This window comes from Armigeres subalbatus, chromosome 2 (assembly GCF_024139115.2).
Source record: "Armigeres subalbatus isolate Guangzhou_Male chromosome 2, GZ_Asu_2, whole genome shotgun sequence".
Taxonomy (NCBI): domain Eukaryota; kingdom Metazoa; phylum Arthropoda; class Insecta; order Diptera; family Culicidae; genus Armigeres; species Armigeres subalbatus.
The window spans coordinates 328639038-328652138 of NC_085140.1; the positions used below are offsets into that span (position 1 = coordinate 328639038).

At 41.7% G+C, this 13101-nt stretch overlaps 1 protein-coding gene across 1 annotated transcript in view; it reads right to left on the reverse strand.

Annotated features, from left to right (window-relative positions):
- Positions 1-3201: 3201 nt before the first annotated feature.
- Positions 3202-13101, reverse strand: part of LOC134212730 (facilitated trehalose transporter Tret1-2 homolog) — a 35806-nt gene continuing 25906 nt past the window's right edge. The window contains exon 5 of the mRNA XM_062690828.1: positions 3202-4804. Within this exon, the coding sequence (XP_062546812.1) occupies positions 3702-4804 (1103 nt within the window). The 3' untranslated portion in view covers positions 3202-3701. The remainder of the gene's footprint in view (positions 4805-13101) is intronic.

Sequence of the window (13101 nt, forward strand, 5' to 3'; positions counted from 1 at the left end):
AACGATCTTGAAGACCATAATTTACTCTTCACGAGTGTTATAAAACCATCATAAAACTAAAATGTTACTAGGGAAAGCTCCATCGATTTGATCAGCAGACACCGATTCGTTTTCGAAAACTCCCGAAAAATGTTTACCGAGTAGTTTACAGATACCGTCGCATGTATCTGCTACTTCATCATTCAACAACACTGTTTTAGGTAAACCAGCTTCCTTTATTTTGGAATAATTCATGAACGACCAAAACTGCTTCGGGTTCCGTTTGATATTTGCCTCAGTTCTCCTGGAGTAGCGGGTATACAGAAGTCGATTGTATATTCGGTACCTGTTGCTTGCTAAGTTGAAAATACGTTTCGATTCCAGATTTCTTAAGTTTGTGTAATTTCGCAATGCTTCGGATCTGCGTCGTTTCAAAATGCGCAGATGGCTATTTAACCATGGTGGCTTCCTTCGAGGCAAAGGATTAGGAACATAAGAGTTAAACAACTGATTTAGTGTACCAGTGAAGAAATTCAGTGCGCTGTCGACGTCCGGTGCAGCCGATAATGAGGTCCAATCCATTAGTGCGATAGAGTTATTCAGAGATTCAAAATTAGTCCTACGGAAGTCAAATTCATTATGACTTTCGACCTCTTTGAGTTGGACAAGGTGATTGCAGGTGAGCGACATAACGAGGGCTGGGTCTAGGAGACTTTAACCAGAAGTTCATCCACTGGGTACACTTTTCGTCTGGCTACTATTATACTGATCCATCAAGTTCCAGATTGAACCAAGAAAGCTGTTGTCTTTTGAACTGCTTCGCCTTTTTAAACATGAGAATATGGCTATCAGAGAATATGGCTATCACCAGACTTCAGGGAGTTAGCTACGTTCGTGGCAGATTCGACATGTTTCTCAATGGAGGATACGTCGTTAGAAATCTCTGGTGATAAGTAGGCGACACCGATTGATTTCACATTACCGCCGATGAAAATATTCACCCATAAATGCTCAAGGGAATTGTCGATTTGTACTGAAGGTAGAGCTGAACTCAGCCGATTGGTAACGACGATCAAAACACCACCACCCTTTTTTCTAATCTGCGATCACGACGGTAGACGGTAAAACGATCGCCAAAAAGCTGTGTCGAGTAAATCTGGTCATTGAGCCACGTTTTAGTGATAACAGACAGACTGAAAAAAAATTATCAACCTTAGTGCGTAGTCCTCTGATGTTTTGATAGTAAACAGTAATTAGGTTGTCTTCTGAAGTCATCAGTTCAGGCCGGGGCTCAGGAAGTTGTTCAGACGCAGGCTGAATCATCCCACGTAGTTCTTGTGTGCGTCTCTGAAATGTTTCATATCCACTTAGGCCAGATGCGGTATCTGATGTTGCTTCGGAAGGACATATACTATTCAAAGCAATACCTGGACCCACCAGTTCGTTTGGTAGGCTGACAGAAGACAAATCCAACGCTGGCTCAGCTTCCACGCTCGGTTCGTGTGTGCTAGTCAGTTCAATCGGCTGGCAGACGAAAGAGTTGTCTGGACCAGCCAGTTGATTGAGCTGGTGTCCTAAATCCAGTAGATTTGGAGAGTCTGGTGAGGTAAAGTGTCCTTCTTCGGAAAGCGTGGGCAAGCGAACCGGAGCCGAGGATGTATCGGAAATAGTTGTTGCGAGCAGCGAGGAGTCGTTCTGGAACGTGTTCACTCGATTGAGGGCAGATGCAGTATCTTGGATAGATTCGGGCGGACATATACTACAGTGAGCTTTACCTGGACCAGTCATTCGGTTGAGCTGGTGTCCTGAATTTAGTGGAGATGGAAAATCCGGCAAAAGGGTATGGGGTTAAGTAATCATATTCGGCGACTTCACAACATCAAAACAAGTTATCGATTTGCTCTCTAGCTTTGCTCGGGTAACTGTAGCTTTTGATTCAACTCGTACCTCACACCAAATATCGCACTTCTTGTTATTTACATATCTCCTAAAATCATCAATACAATTGCGATAATCATCTAGTTGCGGATGGATATATATCTTTAACGGTTTGAGTTCAAGAGTTTTCTGATTATTTTTTTTTTTAATCAATTAATGACAAATAACAATGTAATAGCAATCCAGCCCTGGGCAGCGTTTTTGGTTTATACCAATTACTGAATTCTTTCTTCCCATCATCATCGGTTTTCGGAGCCATTTCTTATACCTAAACAATTTTATCTTCGTTAAACATTTTTCAATGTTGGTCGTATAAAGAGACATGTGGTTGGCACGTTCTACCTCAGAAGTATAATATGTGATAGTAGCGTCAAAAGTGTACTGATCCATTAACCTTACCTTACCACAACTGCAAGGGTCTTCTTGCTGCAGTTATCGATTGATTCGTCAATAATAATTGAAAAATCATCGTTTCCCACCGTTCCACCGACGCGCCTTTCGTTCTCTCTGATGTATTTTTTTTTTCAGAAGCTTAGGTTCGATACCTACTGGCTTCGCAGCACCTCCACAAGTTCATTAACTGCTACAAACGCCATGTTGTGGTTGCAACGCCCACGCACAAGTTTTAAATTCAACCTCACTAACCTTATCTAAGAAAGGACACTCACCGATTTTCGAATCACATTCCAAAGACATATCAAATTTTTCAGAAGCCTTCCGTTGCTGGTTGGTGGTTAGATGAGTGAGTAAATTAAACTTTTCATCACTTATGAATTCGTTATGAATTCGTATAAAAATATGAAGTGGATTAGGCTTCTAAAATAGTTATAGATAAATTAGTCAAATGACATGCAGATGACATTTTATAACACTGATAGAACTGTGAGCTTGTCCTGTTTCTACTGATCATAGTTCTACTAATACATACGTTCAGTTTGAGTTCTTCTTTTAATTTCCTTCGTTTATTCATACAATAATTAATTTGCACAAATGTGCTCCTTTTTCTTTCACTTTTTTTCAATGTACTATGTAACATTTTTCATTTTATTTTTTGTGTGATACCAATGTTTTTTACACGGTTTGGTTTTATTCGATTAATGCCTTTAGCATCAATGAAACCCCACGAAAAAAATCAGGTGGTATTTGAAAAGCTGTGAATGTTCAGGTTAATCGAAAAATTAATGAATTCCAACGCTGTAAAAAAACTGGGTGTATGAATGAAATGATATTCCACTACCCTAATATTACTGTCATCCATCACAAAAATAAAAATATTAGATCAGCTTATCAGCTTGTTTAAAACATATATTTCCTAGCCTATCATTTTAAATTACAATAAGTGAAACCGTGTACTTGGACAAACCAAATTTGACTTGATCTTACTTCTAACATTTTAAAGCTATCACAGTACTGTAACTGCTAAGAGTGATGTTATAAAATTCCTGTTAATTAAGCGTATATGGTTCTATGCGCAGCATCTAATAGAAAACAATTTCTACCAATTGATCCAAATTTACGCACACTAATCAACGGTTTCCCACGAATGATCATCAAACAGACCGAATTGCGTACCACTTAAATTTAAGGTCGTTCTAGCAATCGGTATCGTTTGATGAATTTTGATAACTTTCCATCTTTGTCACTTCGGCCCTCATCAGAGGCAATTAAAAAAATTCTAGAGGGAATCGCTTAATATTAAATGCCGCTGCCGAAATGCCATTCATATAAAGAGAAATGGCTATTTAAGTACGCCCGATTATTTGAGAAATGCCGCCGCTTCACAACTATGCTCGAACCGAAGATGACATCCTGGCGCTGTCTCCATCATTCGATTGACTCGATCGCCTTGTAACGGATTTCCCGCAAAAATAGTCTTCGATTTCTTGCAGGGTTTTTCCTTTGGTTTCAGGTACTACATAGTACACAAAAAGAACGCCCAAGAGAGATACTGCTCCATAGAAAATGAACACATTGGCACTACCCATGCCATTAACCATGGTAGGATATAGTTTGATTATTACAAATGACATCAAATAAGCGAAGAAAACAGTCACTCCGGATGCAGGACCACGTACTTTCTGTGGGAATAACTCCGCCAACATGCTGAATGGCATTGTGAGGAATCCTAGAGTACTGGTGAAGATGTAAGTTATAATAAGGAACGTCGGGAGCCAACGGAGGTTTTCCGCCGGGGGATGGAATATACAAGCAGCAATGCCGAACATACAGGCGGCCATTCCCACACCGGAAAAAATCGACGGAGGCTTGCGTCCTAGGGTATCCAGAATGTAGGCCACCATAGAAGTGGCAATAACTCGAGTCACACCGATCAGCACCGTGCACAAAAAAGGATCGATCGACACACTTGCTTCCGATGAAACCTTTGCTGCATATACGATGACTACGAAGATTCCAGAGAACTGTTGAAATCCGAAGAACCCAATTATTACCCCTAAAGGTTTGTAAACTTGAGGTTGCTTGATCAAGTCCAAAAACCGTTCCTTTCCTGCCCGTTTCTGTGCTTCTACATTATCTCGCAAGCGTGCCAACTCGTGTTCAATTTCCGGTATCGTTTTACCACACGACCCAAAGCCTCGTATTTTCTTCAGCGATCGTTCTGCCTCCGCGTCCCTCTGCTTAGACATGAGCCAAGCAGGTGATTCGGGCAATGGGATCAGCATCAACAGCGATCCGACGCAGCATACGGACGCGATGGCGGCCACCATACGAAAGTCTTCGGGAATAAAGTAACCGAATGTGTAGATCATCAAAATGCCTACGGCGATTGCGAGGGACGTTAGCACGGTGAGACGACCCCGCATGCTAGGGATGGCTATTTCAGCAGAGTAGATTGATGCCGGAGCGCTTACCAAGCCAATTACCAGTCCTGAGTGGGAAAAAGAAGATAAAAGTAAAATTTTAGTTAAAAATTACCAACCATACTGCCGCACAGTGTAAAAAAATGGATTATTATCGAAGTTTCATGTACCTCTGATTTTTTTTCACAGAAAGTTAGGCAAGGTCATTAAAAATGAGGTACGGGGTGTTTTAAAATATTTCATCGACGATTTTTTGAAAAAAAATGATTTTTATTCAGTTCAATCAAAGTTAATTGCCTATTTCTGGGGATTAAACCACCCGACTTGGACGTTAATTTACAATGTTATGGAAACTCATATGTGAATATGTACGTTATGTGGAAGATATTGATTTGAAAAATGTATTGGAGGTAACCACTTTCCCTTCGATGGGACTCGAACCCATGACCCTACAGTACGCTAGACTGGTGCTTTAACCAACTAAGCTACGAAGGACCTCCGTCGGCCTTCGCAACCTAGCGGCTACTGAACGAGCTCGAGATTCCCAAATTGGACGCATAGTCAAATCACTCGCAATTCATTTCTCAAGCCAACACTACCACATGTGTATAGTACACGTTCACATTAGAGGAGCGTGAGTATTTAGAATGTCTGGCGGCTGTACCTCTCATACATTTTTCAAATCAATATCTTCCACATAACGTACATATTCACATATGAGTTTCCATAACATTGTAAATTAACGTCCAAGTCGGGTGGTTTAATCCCCGGAAATAGGCAATTAACTTTGATTGAACTGAACCTGAGTTGCGTGCTCTTGCCTACGCAATGCGGTCGGGTCTGAGCTTGACGACCGACTGGCATATGCTTACACAACCTCACTTGATCAGTACAGTTGCTGATGAAGAATGTGTACAGCCGCCTCAAATATACCGTACAAAAAGTCAATTGATAACCCAACAAAGGATCAATAATTGTTAATTACCCTTCAAAATTGATTATATACACATTTGTAGCCTTTTTGCCTTTCTCGTATCTATATAGATCCTATTTTGACACGGGAATAACATTTTGAAAAACATTTTTCAAGTTCAAGCGTTCCTAAAGTAATTTTAGTGTTATTTTTTGTATTTTGAAATCTTTGCTGAAACAATAATCTATCTCTGGCATCTATATTGTTCTCTGATGAATATTGTTTTTGAAATTCTATCTTCTGACATTTTTTCTAGATGACCTGCCCACTGAAGTGCGCCGTATTTTATGAGATTCAGAATGTTTTCTCCTTTGATGGTGGATTTTGCTTGTAATTCATGCGTATGAGCCACATGTCTTTTTTAGCTTCTCACCGAATATTGTTCGCAGAAACTTCCGCTAGAAAAATCTGAAAGTTTCCTAGGCTGCTTTTAACGTTTCAAGTCCGTAATTGTGCACACGAAGAATTGAGAAATTATAAAAAGCGAATTTCGTTTCCATCTGAGTTCTTTTTCTTCACCTGTATTCACCTGTATTAACATAGACCTAAAACTGGTTATGTACGCCAGAGGTAACTCTATTCAAAGAAGACAATCTTCATAGGACACGTCATTGCCAGTGTTTACAGCATTGTTAGTGTTTGTCAGCATTTCAAAGGTAAATTTTGTTTATACATCTTCAAACATATCCCCTATACTTTCTTAGCACAAACAACACTAAGCTTATCTCTGTCTCTCCATGTAATTATGTACTTCATCTTGGTAGAGCTTATGCATATGCTCCTAGGTTTTGCAGATGAAATTAAGCTCCTTAGGAAACAATCGCAGAGTAGTGGTGTAGACTTTTGTCTCACTGGAGATTGAGATGGTGAGAAAGGACATATCCGTTCAGACTACCAGTATGAAGGACATTGTTACGGTTAGAAATAGAAATAAGAGAATGTGCAGGAGATGATTGGAGGCGTTGAAGAAATAGGTCACATTGGAATGCTTGTGAAATGGGATAATGATCCCCAGTAACATCGTTGTACTTTTGTGTAATGGTTTCATAGCACACCTGAAGATTAAATCGTTATCTTTAAAAACATTATAAAATCATAATTATTACTTGGGTGCAAAAACGGTTTTTTACAGCTTACCAGATTACTGCTCAAAAAAGTATGAATGACCCACACAAATATGGAATCAATCAAATGTGAGATAGTTGTGCTAGTAGCAACAATATAGCTTCCGTAACATGCAACCGGAAATGGAATTTGCTGTGTATAACTCCACCCAATAGCCTATTTCGGACATGAAGCGTGGTAATTATAGGAAGCAGGCCAGTAAAGTTTCGGGGGTTTCAAGCAAAATGTGCTGCGAACAATATTCGGTAAGGTTATTGTACATGGTATGTACCCCACAAATGATGAAGCACTGTATCTAGACAAATATACTATATTAACAATATAGTTCACTCTGGCTGATTCCAACGGACAACACAGTAGCGACGCGGTGTCACAAAGGGCAAGCAATGTAATAAAGAGACCTTCCGAGGGGTGTTTAAAAGTAGAATGCAATATGCAGTATAATATGTCGAAATAATATGCTAGAAATTATCCGTTGACCCCATTTTGATACCTTAGTTTGAAAATAAAATTTAAAAAATATTTAATTCAAATAGTTAAACATTGTAAATGAAGTGTAATTTTTGCAATTATTGTACCCCTTGACTATCGTTTTCAGGCGTTAGTTACCCTTTGTGACGCAAGATGGTGTGATTATGCTGTCCGTTGCCTAATATATGGAGATTTATGAAGTGAGCTATATTGTTAATATATTATATTTGATCTAGATGAAAATATGAACCCTTTAAAATATGACAGACTGACAATGGGCTGGTCTCATAGTGCGAATGTCGGAAGAAAGAAATGTGAATATACAACATTCAATAGAGAACCATATTTGGGCTAGAAAAAGATGATAATTGCTAAAAAAATTTGAAAATTACGCGAAAAAAAACACAGTTTAGGAAGGCTTGAATTACAGAAATTGATATTTTTCAAATATTTAGATCTATATTAAGATAGGTTTTCTACTCAAAACAGTCTACAAATGTGAACATTTCAATTTTGAGGATTATTTGCAATGATTGATCTTTTGTGTTATCAATTGATTTTTTATACGGTGTATTAGAGAGGAAAACAATAAAAATCACTTTTTTTTTAAATCGCCGATGAAATATTTTAAAACACCCTGTACCTCGTTTCTAATGACCTTGCCTAACTTTCTGTGAAAAAAAATCAGAGGTAGGGGAAAAGACGGCTTTGGCAAGTTTTGTTCTATTATTGGCAGGGGGGTTTTTGTCGACCGAATTTTATGAAATTTGGCCACAATATTCTTTGATATGCAAAGAATGTTTAGGCCAAATTTAAGCATAATCAGTCATAAAAAACCCCCATGACAATAATAGAACAAAACCTGCCAAAGCCGTCATTCCCCCCACATGAAACTTCGATAATAATCCATTTTTTTGCACCGTGTGCCGTGAATCGCAAGTCCGTCCCATCTGTAAATGGATGCCATATACAGATGGGACTGACTTGCGATTCACGGCAGTATATGTACCTTAATTTCATATTTATTTTGTTAAAATCATTGACATCGAACATATATTTTTAATTTTATAGAACTGGAAAATGTATTTTTCTAAAAAATGTTGTTCTCAAACTAGAACAATCAGCCGAAATGTAATCAAGAGTTGCAAAAGCAATGCTTAAACGGTTTTGGTCTTGGCTATAAAGTGGAATTGAAATGAATGGTGAGGGCTTATTTTTGCATAAAATTTACCTATCCGGTCGGACACCTTAAGGTATCGCGTCATTTTCATAAGGAAAACGTCGTAATATTGGGGACATAAACCACTTACGTGAATCTTAAACAGAATTATTTATTATTCTTTATTCAGACTAAGGCCGAAGTGGCCTGTGCGGTATATAAGAGTCTTCTCCATTCGGCTCGGTCCATGGCTACACGTCGCCAACCACGCAGTCTACGGAGGGTCCGCAAGTCATCTTCCACCTGATCGATCCACCTTGCCCGCTGCGCACCTCGCCTTCTTGTGCCCGTCGGATCGTTGTCGAGAACCATTTTCACCGGGTTACTGTCCGACATTCTGGCTACGTGCCCGGCCCATCGCAGTCGTCCGATTTTCGCGGTGTGAACGATGGATGGTTCTCCCAACAGCTGATGCAATTCGTGGTTCATTCGCCTCCTCCACGTACCGTCCGCCATCTGCACCCCACCATAGATGGTACGCAGCACTTTCCTTTCAAAAACTCCAAGTGCGCGTTGGTCCTCCACGAGCATCGTCCAGGTCTCGTGTCCGTAGAGGACTACCGGTCTAATTAGCGTTTTGTAGATTGTCAGTTTGGTACGGCGGCGAACTCTATTCGATCGGAGCGTCTTGCGGAGTCCAGTACGTACGATTTCCAGCCACTATGCGTCTCCGAATTTCTCTGCTGGTGTCATTTTCGGCAGTCACCAGTGAGCCCAAGTACACAAATTCTTCTACCACCTCGATTTCGTCACCACCGATGCAAACTCGCGGTGGGTGGCTCACATTGTCTTCTCTTGAACCTCTTCCTATCATGTACTTCGTCTTCGACGTGTTGATGACTAGTCCGATCCGCTTAGCTTCCCTCTTCAGTCAGATGTAAGCTTCCTCCATCTTCTCAAAGTTACGTGCCATAATATCTATGTCGTCGGCGAAACCAAATAGCTGGACGGACTTATTGAAAATTGTACCACTCGTGTTAATCCCTGCTCTTCGTATTACACCTTCCAAAGCGATGTTGAATAGCAAACACGAAAGACCATCACCTTGCCGTAACCCTCTGCGGGTTTCGAAGGGACTCGAGAATGCCCTGAAACTCGAACTACGCACATCACCCGATCCATCGTCGCTTTGATCAACCGTGTCAGTTTATCCGGAAAACCGTGTTCGTGCATTAGCTGCCATAGCTGGTCCCGATCGATTGTATCATATGCGGCTTTGAAGTCGATGAATAGATGATGTGTGGGCACGTTGTATTCGCGGCATTTCTGCAGTACTTGGCGAATGGCAAACACCTGGTCCGTGGTGGAGCGTTCGCCCATAAAACCCGCCTGGTACTGCCCCACGAACTCCCTTGCAGTTGGTGCTAGTCGACGGCATAAAATTTGGGAGAGTACCTTGTAGGCGGCGTTCAGCAATGTGATTGCGCGGTAGTTGCTACAATCCAGCTTATCGCCCTTTTTGTAGATGGGACACACGACACCTTCCATCCACTCCTGCGGCAAAACTTCCTCCTCCCAAATCTTGGTAATGACCCAGTGCAGCGCTCTAGCCAGTGCCTCACCACCGTATTTAAATAGCTCTCCTGGTAGTTGGTCAACCCCAGGGGCTTTGCTGTTCTTGAGCCGGCCAATCTCCTCCTGGATTTCCTGGAGATCCGGAGCCGGTAGAATTATGTCCTGCGCGCGTTCTCCCAGGTCCATCACCATACCGCCATCTTCGTCTGCCACATCGCCATTCAGGTGTTCTTCGTAGTGCTGCCGCCACCTTTGGATCACCTCACGCTCGTTCGTAAGAAGGTTCCCGTTTATGTCCTTACACATATCGGGCTGTGGCACGTGGCCCTTACGTGAACGGTTTAACTTCTCATAGAACTTTCGTGTGTTATTAGCGCGGTACAGTTGCTCCGTTTCTTCACGGTCTCGATCTTCCTGCTGGCGCTTTTTCCTCCGGAAAATCGAGTTTTGTCTGTTCCGCGCCTGTTTATATCGTGCCTCGTTCGCCCTCGTGCGGTGTTGCAGCAATCTCGCCCATGCTGCATTCTTCTCTTCCACTAACTGCTCACATTCGCCGTCATACCAGTCGATTCTCTGATCCGGGGGACCTGGCCAAGTGCAGCGGTTGCGGTGCTACCAATGGCGGATCGAATATCTCTCCAGCCATCTTCAAGAGATGCTGCGCCTAGCTGCTCTTCCGTTGGAAGTGCCACTTCCAGCTGCTGCGCGTATTCTTGGGCTAGTCTACCGTCTTGTAGCCGCCCAATGTTAAGCCGCGGCGTCCGACTTCGACGCGTGTTGTACACCGTCGAGAGTTTTGAGCGCAGGCATACTGCAACGAGGTAGTGGTCGGATTCAATATTCGCACTGCGGTAAGTGCGGACGTTCGTGATGTCGGAGAAGAATTTACCGTCGATTAGAACGTGGTCGATTTGGTTTTCCGTTTCTTGATTAGGTGATCTCCATGCAGCCTTGTGGGTATTTTTGCGGGACTTCGGACTACCATTCCCCGGGAGGCTGCGAAATTTATGCATCGTTGGCCGTTATCATTCAATACGGTGTGCAGACTATCCGGTCCGATGACCGAATTTCCTCCCTTCCTACCTGTGCGTTCATGTCGCCGATGACGATTTTAACGTCCCGCAGTGGGCATCCATCGTATGTCTGCTCCAGCTGTGCGTAGAACGCTTCTTTCTCGTCGTCGGGTCTCCCTTCGTGTGGGCAGTGCACGTTGATGATGCTATAGTTGAAGAAACGGCCTTTAATCCTCAGCTTGCACATCCTTGCGTTGATTGGCTGCCACCCAATCACGCGTTGGCGCATCTTACCCAGCACTATGAAGCCGGTTCCCAGCTCGTTGGTGGTGCCACAGCTTTGGTAGAAGGTAGCCGCTCGATGCCCGCATTTCCACACTTTCTGTCCTGTCCAGCAAATCTCCTGCAGCGCCACGACGTCGAAGTTGCGGGGATGTAATTCATCGTAGATCATCCTGTCGCAACCTGCGAAACCTAGCGACTTGCAATTCCATGTTCCAAGCTTCCAATCGTGATCCTGTATTCGTCGCCTAGGTCTTTGCCGATTATATCGAGTCGCATTATCTCTTATATTGTTCGTAATGATTGGTTTTCTAGGCGGCTTATTGGGCCTGCGCAAACCTCCTGTCTCGTCGGAGGGCCGTCGTGTCAGGGCTGTTTAGCGTCCCACCTAACACCAGGACTTGGGCTTGTGCGCTTTGAGCGGCACACGGTCGCTTTGGTGGAGCCTACTTGCGGATACATGCAGCTTTTTATAGAGGTTTAACAGGGCCCACTGTCAAACCCCACCACATCCTAGGCAAGCCCCACAACTCGCAGATGGCCTGGGGAGGGATCGTCAAGCCCTTGGACATAGTCCCTGCTGCCCGTAAATCTTAAACAGAAGCACTACGATGAAAACGTAAATCAGGATGAAAAAATCTCGCTTTCAAAGTATGCGGGTAAAATGGATATAGTGTGTGGGTAAAACGGACATGTTGAGAAATAAAGCTTTAAAAAATTAATTTAGTTTATGAATTGTATGAATATGCTAAGCATCTATAATATGTGCCTCTTGAAATAAAAATGTTGGATGATAATTAATATATTGGTAATATACAATGATTTCACTAAAAAAGCATGTTACAAAAAGAAAAATCACATAAAAATTACATTGAACAAAACTTGGAAATTCGAATTTCCTAATAAATGCTTGGTGTTTTTGGAGGTAAACAATACAAAGTTATCAAAATAAAATTATATGTACTTCATATGGTCCATATTACCCACACCAGAACGTAATTCAACTTCTTAAAAAAATATAATATTTTTTGAATTGGGTCCTAAAGCCCTACCTCGTTTGTGGTTGCAAACGATAGTGCATCGGTCAAGAATACTTGAACCGATGTTATAAAAATTCTGGTAAAAGTCTAAATCAGTAAAATAATATTTTTGTGTTTAAGACATTTAAAGGCAAATTTTGGGCTGTGCAACATTTTAAAACAAATGAGCCATCAGCCCAAAACGTCAGGCCCATATATTAACTGTCAAAGGTTGAGTCAAGTGCCCTGCGGTGTTTTGCTAGTGCGTTTGAATCATATTATTCCGTACGTCAAACAAGACCGAAAATGTCGAGAAAGCATTTTTCATCTATTTTCAAATTTCAAATTAAACAATGTTCCTTTCGACTTTTGGGTCGGAAAAAAAAACCTTAGCATTCAGGATGATCAACGCCATCGTTCCCTGAAATAAAATCAAATATCGATTCTTCATTTTAGGACCCAATAGACTTAGTTGGAGATCCTCGTAGTAGTAGTAAAATTCTTCTTTATTTAAAACATGTTTTGTTCTACAATCATTTTTATACATGTACAGTGATCGGCCGGCTTGGCCCTCCAACTTCAGATGGAGATCCTCGGGGATCATGCGAATTGGTTTAGCCGTTTTTTGTTTTAAAAATTTAAATACTGCACATAAAAAAATACATCACCTAGACATTTCACCCATACGATCGGTCATTGCGTTATGAAGAAAATGGTGTGTTGAACCATGCATATAAGCTTTGTTGGT